At 44.9% G+C, this 16,371-nt stretch overlaps 1 protein-coding gene across 5 annotated transcripts in view; it reads right to left on the bottom strand.

The window, feature by feature from the left end:
- Zmat4 (zinc finger matrin-type 4) overlaps positions 1-16,371 on the bottom strand; it is a 349,005-nt gene that overhangs the window by 233,158 nt on the left and 99,476 nt on the right. For 3 of the 5 annotated variants that reach the window (XM_057752098.1, XM_057752100.1, XM_057752099.1), the window contains exon 3: positions 4,468-4,638. The exons of the other annotated variants lie outside the window; for them this stretch is intronic. In XM_057752098.1, the coding sequence (XP_057608081.1) occupies positions 4,468-4,638 (171 nt within the window). The remainder of the gene's footprint in view (positions 1-4,467; positions 4,639-16,371) is intronic. 5 annotated transcript variants of the gene reach the window in all.

Genomic DNA, 16,371 nt, shown 5'->3' on the forward strand with positions numbered 1-16,371 from the left:
TCATGATATGCAGAATTTGAAAATTTCAATCAATTTTAGCATATTCATGACATGGGGGTTTTGAAAAATGCATCCAAAATTATAATGCTGGCTGCTGAGAATTAGAAAAAAGAGCAGACTCAAAATGATGGCCTTAGCTTCTACCTTAAACATCTCCAAAGTGGGGAAGAGGGGCACAAAAGTAAATATCAGAGAAAAAAAAAACAAAGTATAAAAGAGAAAAAGAGTCCAAATAGTCAATGAAAGCAGATCAGTAAAACTGATAAGCCTTGGGACTAACAGATGAGAGAGAGGGAGGCAACACCAGCATCCATCTCCACAGCAACACCAGTTTCAGGAGCACACATGGCCTCAGAGTCTATACTTACTACACTGTCATGCAAGACGCCCTGCCAATTATATGACCTAGGATAAAATTAACAAATTGCTTAAAAATAAACTACTAAAACTCACTCAAGAGCAAACATGCGAGAGGGCAGTGCATTAGAGAGATCTAATCTGTGGTTTAAAAGATTTTCTATAAAGGAAACATCACAGTTGTCTAGACTCATCAGGATAATCCACAAAATATTAAGGAAGGGAAGAGAATCATTGCACACAAATTCTCCAGAAAAAAAAATTGAGAGGGGTATACATGTCAACTCCCTGTGATGTAAACATGTTTTTGGTATCAAAACAGACATCACAACAAAAGAAAATAAAGAGACGACTTTCTTCATGAGTACAGATTGTGAAAAATTCTTAAAATCAACTCTAACAATGTGTCAAAAAGATAATAAATCATGGCCAAAGGAAATTTATCTCAAGAACACAAGGGTGGGATAAACACTTAAAAATAAGCCATTGGAATTCCAAATCCCACTGCAATGTTCTCGAAAGAAAATCCAGCATAAATTCCTGGTTGCAGAGAGGGGAGCACCTTGATCAAAGTAGCAATAGGGGTTTGGGAGAGGGTCATTGAGTAAATATAGCTGCAAAGGCGTGAAGATCTGCATCCAGGTTCCCATAATCCAAGCATGTAAAGATGGATACACTGATATGTGTCTGCAACCCCAGCACTCCCACAGCAAGATGAGAGGAGAGTCAGGAGAATCTTCAGAAACACGCAAGCATCCTACATACACAGGTTACAATAATAACAGCAAAATTAAGAAGTAGGAATAGCAGTAAACATCCTCAGCCTAGGAAAGCCTGGGGTTCACGCTCTACTTTATGGTTAAAGGGGTACTGTTTTCTCCGATGCCGTAACTCCTTGTGTGTGGTTCTAGACTAGTGATCGAGAAAAAACCATTCAGACTGCAAATTGAAAGAATGATGCAAGACAGGCAATGGTTCAACTACATAGGAAAGCAGATGTCAGACCTGCAACGCGGGGCCCAAGAAACCAACCTATGGTTCACAATAACCAGCCCAGAAAGGCAAGCTGCAGTCTGTAGCCAAAAGAAGCTAAAAATTTTGTATAGCAATCAGCTTCATAAAGCCAGGACATGATTAATTATTGATAGCTTGTCTAACTTTACCTCCATTTCCACTGAATGTCAACTGGAAGAAAAAACTACATCTAAAACTAATCATGGATTTCCTCACCTTCAGTGAAGCCACCCAAGACATCTGCACACCCACAGAATCCTGAACAGACACCAAAATTTCTTGTTCTTTCCCCTACTGGAAACCTCCCCACTCCTCTGCCTGCCATTGGCAGATGATGGTGGATGACTCTCCCATTGTAGAAGTGCCGAAGAAATATGTTTTGCTTTTTATTATTAGTTAGTAATCTTCCAAATCTATAAATGTAAAGAAAGAAAACTTACCTCACAAACAAGCTAGTAAAAGCAGAAACTACCATAGAATTTTTTGAAAAGCTGCTGTACCTTGATGAGTTAGTACTGTCTCAGGGTGTAAGAATAAGCCTGCAAAATCAATTGTGTGGCAACAATCAGGAATGTCCTTAAATCAAGGTCATTTGTGATAGACAGCATTAACAATATGAAAAATGAAGGTGTTGCCCAAAAACAAAGTACAAGAGGAACTAAAGAAGATTAGGGTAAATGGAAAGGTATGCCATACGCACAGATTATTAGGCTTAGTATTATACAGATATTAATTTGCCTACAAATTACTTATAGATCATGTAATTCTGATCAAAATCTGTCATCTTTTGAAAAACATAAAAATTGGGAAGCTGATTTTAAAATGAATGGTGGAAAGTATTTAGAAAAGCCCAAGCAAGCACAAGAACTTGTACTCACTATTGCTGCTACAGTAATCAAGAGACTGAAGAATGATATCAATATAGAAAAACAGATAAGTGAAACAGAGTGGGCAGAAATGGATTCACATACATCAATTGATTTTTTGACAAAAATGCAAAATTAATTCAGTAGTGGACACTCACAGAACTAACTATAAAACCTAGAAAAATATTACCTTTGGAAAAAAACACTATAAGGAATGAAGTATTGATACACACAACAGTATTAATATGGTTTGGATCTATAACATATCCCAAAGGAACACGTGTTAAAGGCACGCTGTCCAGGCCAGTGTCATCGGAAGATGATGGAACTTGGTGGAACATGGATCAGTCTTTAATCTATTAGATGTGTTGCCTAAAATAAATTAATAGACCCCAGCCTCTTCATTTTTATATCCTAACCATGAGGGTCCCCTGCATTTTCTCGTGGTGATATGCTGCCTTTTACAGGTCCAAAGCCAATGATACTGCTCACTTACGAAAGAAAACCTACAAAATGATGGCCAAAATAAACCTTTTCCTTCTTAAAAATTGATTGGGTCTTTATTACACTATGGTGATGGAAAGCTAACTAACACACAGTTATACATACATGCATACATACATACACACACACGACTCTGCAGTCAAAGAAGCTAGACACAGAGACCGCACACCTTTTGATCATGCCTCTGAAAGACAGCATGTCATCTACTGTAACAGGGCATGTCACCTACAGTTCAGGCAGTGGAGAGAGGGAGAGCTGGGGACAGGAGACGCAAGAGGGGACGAGCTTCCTTTCTTACCAAAGCCATGCTTTCATAGGTACAGAAAACCAAAATCGACTTTAAGAAGTAGGCTATTGCATCTCAATATACTTAAATAAAACTATAGGAAAAAAAATGATTCCCATTTCAGGCAAGAAGTGAAACACCTTTATCAAGTGATTACTAATAAAAATGGTGTGGAAAATATGTAGACCCTGTAGAACAGATCAATTCATGACACCTTATGAAAGATATGGGGATGAATATACCCAACAAACTCCAGTTTCATTACTGCCACATCCCCAAATTCTCAGCTCCAAGTTAGTGACCTTCATGACCTTTCTCCACCAAATCTCTTGCCCCCCTACCCACTGGAGTTTTGTTGGATTCAATCCATGAGAATCATGCAGGCAGGCCTGGCTCCATGGTGCATGCACAGAAAATTTCCCTATAAGAAGTCTAGTGTCAAGAAATGATGGCCACTGAAAATATGGCTCATTGCTCCCAATTCCCAAGAAGCAGGCCATGTCTAACCATGGTGTGCAAGAAGCGGCGTACGCATCCACAGGGAGGGTCCTGGGTTAGTCACACAGTGGCAGAGGTACATTCCGTGGCAAGAACATTTCTTTCGATTGCCACAGGAGAGAGGCAGGACGAACGGGGTTGGTACTTGTCAAGTTGCAGCAATTTCAGTGGGCCCTAAGGCATAGGAGCAGGCCCTGGTCATCTGGAACATGTCTCTTGGGTGTTTAGGATACCTAGGCCTAGTTCACAGCGTGAATAATCTGAAAGATGGCTGGGGCGTACACTTGGGTTGTTGATTTGTACTTGAAAAATGGGAGGTGTGGGCAAGGTGGCTAAAGAGAAGGGAGGAGAAAATGAGACATCTGGAGTTGACAGAAGCGGTGTGTTCAGCACAAGTGGATAGGGCAGAGCGTAAGCCACCTGGAAGTTAGAAGAGTTGAGAGCAGCTGCATGGCCACACGGCACAGCTGTCTGTCACTTGGTTTACTCCTCTTCTGCCATGTACTGGAATTCCTCATCTTTGAGCAGGGCCCCAAGCACTAAGGAGCTGATTCTTCCTAGTAGAAAGGAGCTCTCGTTCCTCCTCCAGATCATGGCTTACCAACGTCTTCACACATCTGCCTCAGCAGGTGATCCACTGTAGCTGGGACAGCTGTGCCAGGACACCCTGTGCTCCTCTTCCCTGAGAGGAGTTAGCTTCTCCCTGTGAGGATCCAAGAAGGGCCACCCCAGATTGCTGGAGAAGGGTAAGTGCCCAGACCTTGTAGAGTAAAGCACAGATTTGGCCAACACCCAAAACCACAAGAGAATAGAAGCCGACAGGTGAGCCATTTGGGGACCCCCACGACCACAGCCCCATGAACCTCAGCACTGGCTGCATGCCCAGGCTGAGGCAGCAGGGAGTGAAGACAGACATGAGACCAAGATGTGCAGAGTAAGTACCTTGGAGACTGACCACAGTCTGAACTTCTCACTGCTGGCTTCTGGAACCCAGAGCAAAAGCCTGGAGCCTGGTGTAGCTCTTATGCTGAGAAGAGCGCCTTCCATCCCACTGCGCAGCAGGTCCCTCGGCTTTGCACCTGAGTCCGAGAACTCCAAGGTCTTCTCTGGGTCCTGAAGATTGAAAAGCTCTGCTGGTAGGGCGTCCCTAGAGAGGTCTTCAAAGAGTTCAGAGACCACACCTGGAGTCCACGTGGAACTCCAGTGCTGACCACACCACAGGTGCACCGTGACATCACCTCCTCGGGGATAAAAGACAGGATTGGGATGGGACCAGGTATGGGGACAATCAAGTCTAGACGGACCCTGGGACATAAAACAATCTCAGATGAATACTGTGTTACTTTACCAATAATAATAATAAACATCCTATATTTTCCTTTCTGTTTTCTGCATTTCTGTATGTTAGCTACAGGCTGGGAGCCTAAACTGTGTTGAACTGGGTGAAACTGATGTTCTGAAAGTGAAAAGTGACCAAATATTGGCAACTTCAAGTGGTTCGGCCTTATATTTCTTTCATAATCAGAAAAATATACTTAAATAGTCCAATTACATAATATTCTAGAAAAGACAAAACAGTGGAGCTGGTAAAATGATCAATGGTTGCAAGGGCCTAAGAGAAAGGAGGGAGGAGGAGGCAGGGAGAGGGAGAGAAACATGAGCACATGGACCCTAAGGGGCAATTGGGGTGGGGAAGAGTCTTAGGATGCTGGAACACCCACAGAACGCACCCGCACACAAAGTGAGTTCTTATGGTAACAAAGAAATTCATGAGGCCGCAAATATCCGATCCCAGCAAATGTGCCTCACTCATCACATAAGATGTCAACCCCAGAGAGAAAGAGATGAACCATGCCTAGAGGACCTCTGCTGTCCGTTCAATTGTTTTGTAAAGCTAAAACTGCCTGAAAAATGAGTCCGTTAACTTAAAGATCCCAAGGTAAGACACAAACCTTGCTTCTCCTTCAGTGCCAAATAAAAGAATAGACCAGACATTGGAGAGAGAACACAGATCTAGTGCGTGCATCGGGAGGAGCTGCAGTCTCCGGCTGTCCACCATGAGGGAGCTCAAGGAAGCCAAAAAACCCAGAGACACACATGCAGCGCCACCTTTCCAATGACCTGAAGCTGACCAGTCCCCGACCCCCCAACAGTGTGAGTGACAGCACCCTTCCCATGCTTCCACGAGTGTGCTTCTCCACCTCAGGCACTGTGGATTTTCCATCTGGGGTGCTTCAAGCTCTGCTAACAGTTCATCTCCTCTCCAACACTCAAACATTTCCAAAGGAAAAGAGCTGCTCAGGACACGGAGTGTCCCCAGCCAGCCTAAAGCCACCAGACTGAGGACAGAGCACTTTATCTGACTTCTTCCTAGCCCCGAGGCTTCTCCAGGTGAAGAGGTCTTCCCAAGACTTGACAACTAGAATTACCATCCAGCCAGATGCCTCTTGTCACCTCTGTAGAAGTGTGACAAACTGGTCCCTCCTTTGCTATCTTGGTAGAAACACATATTTGTGTTGTCTGCCCCAGATTTATGCATTGCTCAAGGACAACTCTGAGCGACCATCCGCGAATGACAAAATACATTTCTTTCTCCCCTTGCCTTGTATTATTATTCACCAAAGCAAAAATGTCTGTTTCCATCAAAGTGCTTTCCTTGGAAAACTGCTAGCCAAGTTATCAAAAGTCAAAAGGCTTATAATAAATAAATAAAACCTTTCATGGAAATTTTCAGACTCAAATATAAATATCACTTAATAAAACCCATTGATCCATCATGGCTGGTCTGCAGTTGGGCTCAGCAGTAGGCCAAAGTCTCACTAGTTTTATCTATAGACCAAGTACATTCTCATGAATGAAGACAGCTCGCCTGGCATTAGGGGTATTAGGATATGCCCAGCTCATGCCTAAAGTGTTCCAGAAAACTCACTGACTCAACATACCATAGAGCAACATACTATATAGCATATTTCTCCATTGATGCTACTAACTGTAATGTGATGTATACCTAGAAAGAACAAACACACCATATTTCAGTTTATAGAGTGTTTTTCTAGTCAAAATATCCTAGGTCCCACCTATGAGGTGGTTGGTAGTTGTAGTGGTTTGAATGGCCCCCATAAACTCAGGTGTGAATGCTTGGCCCATAAGAAATGGCACTATCATATCAGCCCTGCATCTCTTGGAGTGGCTACCAGATGCCCAGGGCAATGTCCCCAGTTAGTTCCTTGGGCACCTGACAATAGGGAACCTGAAATGAACCTATCCTATAGCCATACTGATGAATATCTTGCATATCACCATAGAACCTTCAACTAGCGATGGATGGAGATAGAGACAGAGACCCACACTGGAGCACCGGACTGAGCTCCCAAGGTCCTAATGAGGAACAGAAGGAGGGAGAACATGAACAACGAAGTCAGGACCACAAGGGGTGCACCCACCCACTGAGACAATGGGGCCGATCTATTGGGAGCTCACCAAGGCCAGCTGGACTGTGACTGAAAAAGCATGGGATAAAATCGGACTCTCTGAACATGGCGGACAATGAGAGCTGACGAGAGGCCAAGGACAATGGCACGGGTTTTTTTTTATTATTAATTAATTTATTTAATTATTAAAGATTTCTGCCTCTTCCCCGCCACCACCTCCCATTCCCTCCCCCTCCCCCAATCAAGTCTTCCTCCCTCCTCAGCCCAAAGAGCAAGCAGGTTTCTCTGCCCTGTGGGAGGTCCAAGGACCACCCACCTCCATCCAGGTCTATTAAGGTGAGCATCCAAACTACCTGGGCTCCCACAAAGCCATTACATGCAATAAGATCAAGAACCCATTGCCATTGTTCTTCAGGTCTCAGTAGTCCTCATTGTCCGTTATGTTCAGCGAGACCGGTTTTGTCCCATGCTTTTTCAGACCCCGGCCAGCTGGCCTTGGTGAGTTCCCGATAGAACAACCCCTTTGCCTCAGTGTGTGGGTGCACCCCTCGCGGTCCTGAGTTCCTTGCTCGTGCTCACTCTCCTTCTGCTCCTCCTTTGGATGGTGAGACTTCAGTCCAGTGCTCCAATGTTGGTCTCTGTCTCTGTCTTCTTTCATCGCCTGATGAAGGTTAATATTCAGGAGGATGCTTATATGTTTTTCTTTGGGTTCACCTTCTTATTTAGCTTCTCTAGAATCACGAATTATAGTCTCAATGTCCTTTATTTATGGCTAGAAACCAAATATGAGTGAGTACATCCCATGTTCCTCTTTTTGGGTCTGGCTTACCTCACTCAGGATAGTGTTTTCTATTTCCGTCCATTTGTATGCAAAATTCAAGAAGTCATTGTTTTTTACTGCTGAGTAGTACTCTAATATGTATATATTCCATACTTTCTTCATCCATTCTTCCATTGAAGGACATCTAGGTTGTTTCCAGGTTCTGGCTATTACAAACAATGCTGCTATGAACATAGTTGAGCATATACTTTTGTTGTATGTTTGGGCATCTCTTGGGTATATTCCCAATAGTGGTATTGCTGGGTGGAGAGGTAGGTTGATCCCAACTTTCCTGAGAAACCGCCACACTGCTTTCCAAAGTGGTTGCACAAGTTTGCATTCCCACCAGCAATGGATGAGAATGGCACGGGGTTTTGATCCTACTTCAGGTTCTGGCTTTGTGGGAGCCTAGACAGTTTGGATGTTCACCTTCCTAGATCTGGATGGAGGGGGGATGACCTTGGACTTTCCACAGGGCAGGGAACCCTGACTGCTCCTGGGACTGGAGAGGGAGGAGAAGAGGAGTGGGGGGAGGGGGAGAGGGGCGGGAGGAGGGGGAGGGAAATGGGAGGTGGGGAGGAGGCGGAAAATTTTTTTTTCAATAAAAAAATAAATAAAAATAAATAAATAAAAATAAAAAATGACACTATCAGGAGGTATGGCTTTGTTAGAGGAAGTGTGACTCCATGGATACAGGCTTTGAGGTCTTATATGCTCAAGCTACACCCAACATGGCTCACAGTCTCCTCCTGCTGCCTGCAGATCAAGATGTAGAACTCTCAGCTCCTTCTCCAGCACCATGTCTGCCTGCATGCCACCATGTTTCACGCCATGATAATGGACTAAACCTCTGAAACAACAGATTAGCCCCAAGAAATGTTTTCCTTTATGAGAGCTGCAGTGCTCGTGGTTTCTCTTCACAGCAATAAAACCTCAAACTAAGGTAGAAGTCAAGCATCTATCTCAGGCTTCTTCCATTAGCTTGAACAAACTGGGAGAAAGGCAATGAAAAAGTACATAGCCCCCTGCCCACAAGGATGCTTTTTGGAACTGAAATCACATGGTGACAATGGTACAGGCCTTAGTTTCCCAATGGTAAAACACATCTTTGTGACATAGTACCTTCATCTTTTCAACTCTGACTTCCTTGATGGGCATAGTGGTTCCCAACCCAGGCAGGTCTTTCTTCCTAAATGTCTAAGTGTCTCCTCTATGGGTCTGTATTGCAGAGTGGCACTCAGATGGCTAACCAGTTAGTTTCATCACTGATGGATGTGTGTGCTATCACTGATACTGGCTGAGCTGGTACAAGAACAAAAACCTACCAATGAAGCAGGGACACTGGCAGACAGTAGCTAAAGGATCCACATTCTTCTGGCAGCGGATGAACAGATGTCCCCAGAAGCCAGAAGAGGAGTACACCAGATGAAGAAAAATGTTGCCTCTGTTAGAACTTGAGAGCAGCCCAGCACTCCTCTCTGGACTCCTTGTCTGCTCAATTATAGCTCCAATGCTTCTATTCTATGGTCCTGTGAAAAGAATCACTTCCTAGACCCCTAACTAATCACAAATTCTTCTCCATGCTCACCTTGAAAGCCCTAGCCCACATTTAAGACCAAGTATGATCATTCCACTTGACCTGGGGACAGATCTCTGTGAGTAGCCCCTGACCATGATTTAAAGTCTATAGATACTTCTACAAGGAGACCCTTGGCCAGCCAATTCCAGAAGACATAACGACAAAGCCCAATAGACAAAAACTGCAGGCTACAATGTGTTCTTATGAAATACCATGGCCATTAACCTATGGAGCTGCATTGTAGAGAGACTTCTGGCTGAAACAGTTAACTCTGAAATCCACAGTTACAGAAAGTCGATGTGGAGCCTAGATGTCTCTAGACTGAGAAGAATTTAGTGTCTCAGCCGCTTCCTCCCCGCGGTCTTTTTACGTGTTTCTGGCTGACTATACCAACACAGCAATTGGGAAACTGTCCTCATCTGTAGAATACAGCATGAATTTAAAGTTCGGAGACTTGGGATATGAACTTTCTCTTCAGATTTATTTCATGCAATCCACTGCTTTCATGTTGTGTATAAAATTCCCCACACTTTGTAATAACACCTGCTGTTCTGCAAAGTGCAAAACCAATAACATCTTGAGCACCCCCAAACGCGAGTTTCTATTCCAACTGCTATTCCAAGCATCGCAGGGCTCACTCCAAACTCTGGGTGGGTTTGGGCCTCTTTTTATTACAAAATGAACGAACCTGAAAACTAAAAGGCACAGTTAAAAATATAAACAACGCTTTGGGGTTTTGAGTTTGCTTCCTGTTTTTAACTCCATCGTTTTACTCAACATCTTCAATGGAAACTGATGTGGGAGGGATGAAGACATGGATGCTAAGATTCTGCTGTATCACAAAGGCCAGCTACCCCACTGTGACCTGCCATCAATGGCGGCAGTGGTTATAAAGAGACCCTGAAGGTTCCACTGTTACTCAGCCCACCCTAAAATCCAAGGCATAGGCAGACTGCTCACATCTATGTGAGATGTACAAAACCTGGCAAGCTCTAAGAGGTACAAAAGGTCCTAGAGCCTCTGCTGTCCATTATACAGATGCTATCCCTGCTTCCACTCATCCCTTCCTCACCCACCACCCTCCTTCTAAATAAATGGTCCCCCTCCCTGCAGGATTTCCTCAAATCCATGATGAAGAATGAACAAAGAGCTTAGGTGTGCCATTTTGAGATGCTTATTTTGGTACTATTTAGCACAGGAGGAGGCAACCTCTTGAGGGAGGGAGCGAGCAAGCGCTTAAGTCAGCATCTCTCAGAGTGACTCTCCGCTCACCCAGACGGTGGAATTCCACCCAGCCTTTTATCACTGTCTTAGTGGCATTTAAAAAAGAAGATAAAGGAAAGGAGAAACTTTCAGAACTGCAGACTGGAACTCCGCTTTACAGTACTAATTAGCCAGGCGGCTCCTTCCTGCCCATCCTTTCACGCACAGCTGTTGCCACGGCAGGTGAGGTCAAAGGACTGGAATTGCAAGCCCGCAGCATTTCTCACAGCAATCTTTTGTGGCTCTCCATTGCAGCCAATCTGGACCCCCTTCCAGGATTGGCAAAGGGCATTTTGTTTCCCACGTCCTTTCAGACATCGGGGGTTCTGTATTGTCCCTCAGCCATACTTCCAAAACTAACCAAGCCCCAGACCGGATCCGCTTAATGCAGTCACATAGCCCTGCTGGGCACCTTGGAGTTAGCCCACTGCCTGGTCTCTGTCCCCGAGAGCCTCAGGCCCTCATCTCTGTCCAGCTGGGTTCCCAAATTGTCCTTCCCCCCTTTGGGTGCCAGTGAACCTGTGCTACAAATTACAGTCTGGACTGTCACTGCCAAGCCCTGCAGGTGTCCCTCAGAGGTGGAAGCTCCATTCGCTCCTTCACACTGTAGGCCCTACTTGCATCTACCAGGGACAGTCCTACAGCTCATTACTGCCACTGCCTCCACAGCCACAAGGTGTGCCAGTCCATAGCCAGGCAGCAAGCGCACCTCTGACCTGGTGCTGTGGGTAAGCTGGGCTGTGTAACAATTTACCCATCAGCACCTGCCCTTGAGGAGCCAGGCAGCCATCATCCAATAGGACCAAGCCTCCCTGTATTTCTGAACCTTGGTTCAATGGCTAGAACATTCTGAAAGTACAATAAAACACTATTCAATGAAAGGGATCGCCTGGAATAGAACTGGACTGTATCATCACCTATCGTTTCTCCTGAGGAAGGAAGTGGACCAGGAGAGGGACCAGGAAGGACTCTGCCGAGGGGCCGTCCAATAAACAGGCTCATGTACGACAGCTGGGCAAATGGCATAGTTTCTCTGTACCCCAATTTACTCAGAGAAGGGTGTAAAACAATGAGGTGTCCTGTTTTCAAGGCTATCAAAAGAAGAAGAAAAAGAAAGAGGGGGAGGGAGGAAGGGAGTGGAAAGGGAGGGATAAAGAGAAGGAAAGAGAAGGAGAAAGAGACAGAGGGAGGGAGTAGAGAAGGAAAGGGAGGGAGAGAGAGGGAAAGGGAAGGAGAAACAGAGCGAGGGAAGGAAGGAAGGAAGGAAGGAAGGAAGCAAGCAAGCAAGCAAGCAAGCAAGCAAGCAAGCAAGCAAGCAAGCAAGCAAGCAAGCTGAGCACTTGCCCAGATGGGTGAGGCTCTAAGTTCCACCACCAGCACCAGAAACAGAAGTTTTAAATGAACGAAATGAGATGATGCATGTGAAACTTAGTGCTTGCACTCTGCAAGGCATTGCAGTCACAGCCAAGCGCTGGGTGAGATGCCCATACAGCAGGAAGCCCCTGCATAGAGACGGCTCTCCTGCCTGCCATGTCTCCATGTTCCCGAGCTCCACATTGCTAGAACCTGCACTAGAACACATAGCCGCTGGAGACACAGGGAAGGACCCTGAGTTCCAGGCCAAAGTATACAAAGGGCAGCTAAGAAACAGGTCCAGGCTTTCAAGTCAAAAGCAGGAAGCTTTTGGCAAGCTGTAGGGTACTGCCTGCTTCCCTAGGCACAGCCCAGCCTAGCAGCAGGTGAAAAAAGGAAGCAATATGCCCCAATAACCCACAGACAATCTCTGCTGCTGGCTGAGAGCCATGCTGCTTACCACCTTAGCCCACACCTCTCCTTGATCTGTGCACATTTCCAAGAACTTGAAATGTGTGCAGAAAAGCTCAGAGACTTGATCTGCAACTTAATGACATCTCAGGAAGAACTTCCCGATGTGCATGTCCCCTCCCCTGGCAAAGATCTTCCGGGCCCCATGGAGGATATATTCTTACAATATGCATGGCTCTGCTCCAAAGCCCTAATGCTAGGCTAGGCTGTTAATGTACGACAGGACTCAGTAAGCAGAGCATCTTATTTCTCAAACTCTGCTTGCAAGCCTAATGAAGAAAGACACTAGCAAAAAGCAGAAAAAGCACTTAGAAACCAATAAACAGCTCTCCCATGAAGGGTTGCCTTGTTCCATATGCTGCATAAATCCACTGGCTTTAGAGCCCCAGCTACCCAACCCTGTGCTTCTGAGGGTCCCCAGCACTTCCAACTCAGACTGACTCTGATGGACAAAATCTTCATTGACAACAAGGTAATTCTCACACGCCCTCCTGAAGCCGCATTCAGCCAAGATTAATCTTTCCTACCTTGCCTGATACTGTACTCATTTTCTCAGTATTCACTACTCTAGCTTCAAGACATATCAACAGAGGTTTTATCACGAATGAAATGCAGCTCAAATTCTAGGCACTTTCAACAACACACAGAGCTCCTTTCACTCTTCCTGCCCATTCTCTAGTCCAGGGCTCTGCACTTTGCTTCTGCTTATTCAGAGGACTGCTCAAGGCAGCCTCCTCCATGGTCTGAGATAGAACATGTTCCCAGAACACCCTACCTTTGCCTTTCAGCCTGGGGACATCTTTTCATTCATCCATAATTAGACAGAGATGGCCAGACAAATGGGATGGATATTCAGACAGATGCCCGACAGACAGACGACAGATGCCCGACAGACAGACGACAGATGCCCGACAGACAGACGACAGATGCCCGACAGACAGACGACAGATGCCCGACAGACAGACGACAGATGCCCGACAGACAGACGACAGATGCCCGACAGACAGACGACAGATGCCCGACAGACAGACGACAGATGCCCGACAGACAGACGACAGATGCCCGACAGACAGACGACAGATGCCCGACAGACAGACGACAGATGCCCGACAGACAGACAGATGCCCGACAGACAGACAGATGCCCGACAGACAGACAGATGCCCGACAGACAGACAGATGCCCGACAGACAGACAGATGCCCGACAGACAGACAGATGCCCGACAGACAGACAGATGCCCGACAGACAGACAGATGCCCGACAGACAGACAGATGCCCGACAGACAGACAGATGCCCGACAGACAGACAGATGCCCGACAGACAGACAGATGCCCGACAGACAGACAGATGCCCGACAGACAGACAGATGCCCGACAGACAGATGCCCGACAGACAGATGCCCGACAGACAGATGCCCGACAGACAGATGCCCGACAGACAGATGCCCGACAGACAGATGCCCGACAGACAGATGCCCGACAGACAGATGCCCGACAGACAGATGCCCGACAGACAGATGCCCGACAGACAGATGCCCGACAGACAGATGCCCGACAGACAGATGCCCGACAGACAGATGCCCGACAGACAGATGCCCGACAGACAGATGCCCAACAGACGATAGATAGATGGATGATAGAATACTTAAATATCAAGGCTACTTAGATGTAGATATGATGTTTCTGATCTCTCTATCTTCTAATGTAGGCAGAGACACTAAGACAAAAGGAATCAGAGCCAGAGAGGAAGGTAATTTTTTTTCTAATCCCAACTTGCCATATTTCCCCAATCACCAATTAAGCATCTTCCTGGGGACTCGCTTATGGATGGATTTAAATTAAAAAATGAAATTGAAAACAACGTTCAAAAATTCACAAATTAAGAAAAAAGTTAAAAGGAGCAGCAAAATGGCTCAGAAGTAAAGGTGCTAACTTGCCATAAAGACTAGTCACCTGATTCTGATCCTGGAACCCACTTGGTGAGAGGGGAGAATAGACTTGATTATCATCTGACTTCCACAAAAGAGCTGTGGCATGCACATGTCCACACACATAAGCAATAGATGCAGAACATTAAAGAAAAGTAATAAAGACCAGAATTTCAGATCTATGCGGATTCTGAAACGACACTGAAGAAAGCAAATTTGAAACTTTAGTTTTTCTAATTATTTCAGCAGTTGGCAGCTTATGAACTTTAGTGGTAGCAAGTGTGTGCTCAATTTTAGACATAAATAAAGCAAATAAGAAGGTACACAGGAAAACACATGATTATTTGAATGTCATAAGGTATTCATGCTCTCCAGGAACATTACTTGGCTTAGCACTTGGTATAGATTTCTAACTCCAGAGTAAATAATAATAATAAGCTGTATTTTTATTATTTTTAATAATGCATTAAGAATGAGAGCAAAGATCTAAAAATAGTGCAAGAATAAAGAGCACAGAGGCAAATATGTTACATATGTATTTATCAGTGGCCTAAATGAACAAAGATGGAGATTGTTGGAATAGATCAAGAAATAAAAGATATGCTTTATTGAAGAAGTCCATAATAAACAGACACTTACAACCTAAAGACATAATAGACCAAAACTAGAAAAGATAAAGAGATACTAATTCATAAAGAGCCAATGTAAGACCAAGCAGTTACCAGGGATACCAGATAATCCCAGAAATGTAATGAATAATCTCCCAAGAACACTTAGTATGTATACACCTAATACCAGCTAAGCATATGAGAATGTGGGCACATCTAGAAAGAGCATTAAAACAGACAGAACTGTAAGGAGAAACAGCAACTCTGCTATTATAGCAGAATACTTCAGCATGTCTCTACCGAAACTGGGCAAATCCAGCAGGCAGAAAGTCAGTGGGGACACAGGTAAACAGAGAGGCACCAGTCATTGTACAAAATGAACATCTCTATGTAGACGACTCCAGCCATTAGTAGCACAAAACATTCTTCTCTAATACATGGAATACATTTCCAAAGTACAAGAAATTGTAACCATAAAATACACCTTAACTGGCTTTATAGAATTGATAGTCAGCAATATCTGTTCTCAGACCACAACAAAAGCTAAACCGGCATGTTATAATAAAAAAAATCATTTTAAAACTACCCCCAAATAGTAAGGCATTGAATAGAACGAGTCTAAATAACACTGGTCAAAAAAGAAATCTCAGATAAAAGTGAAATGGCATTTTGAGCCTTCCAACAACAGTCAGCCATATTACCCACCACTGGGCTCAGGGAATGCACAGAGCCAAACTTGAAACCTTTACTAGACAACCCCAGGGCCGTTCCCCTTCCCTACCTGCCAATCTAACAGTTACCCCTCACAGTGCATCAACCTGAAACCACATAGAATCCAAGCCTGCCGTCTGAAGATGAGCTCCAGGTATGAGTTCCCAAAGCTAGTCTATACCCAAAGGACACAGAGCCCTCTCATGGCTTTGAGAGGGAGGGAGAGGGAGGGGAAGAGGGAGGGGGAGAGGGAGGGGGAGAGGGAGGGGGAGAGGGAGGGGGAGAGGGAGGGGGAGAGGGAGGGGGAGAGGGAGGGGGAGAGGGAGGGGGAGAGGGAGGGGGAGAGGGAGGGGGAGAGGGAGGGGGAGAGAGAATAGTGAAGGGAGTTGGTGAGTGAAAATATAGGGGAAGACAGGAAGAATTTGAGGAGGGATGAAAAAATTAATAAAAAAACATTATAAAAAATAAAAAGTCATTTTGAACAAAATGAAAATATTTTTTAAAAAAACTGAAATACAGCAAAAGCAGTATTTAGAGAAAAATGTATGATGCTGAATATAACTTTTGAAAGATGAAGAATTGTGTGCCTATAATGACATTTCTTGGGAGACAGGCCACAGGATTGTGAGTTCAAAGCCAGCCTGAGCTATATATCAAGGTCATATCTGAAGGGGGTCTCTG

Source organism: Chionomys nivalis, chromosome 20, assembly GCF_950005125.1.
Source record: "Chionomys nivalis chromosome 20, mChiNiv1.1, whole genome shotgun sequence".
NCBI lineage: Eukaryota > Metazoa > Chordata > Mammalia > Rodentia > Cricetidae > Chionomys > Chionomys nivalis.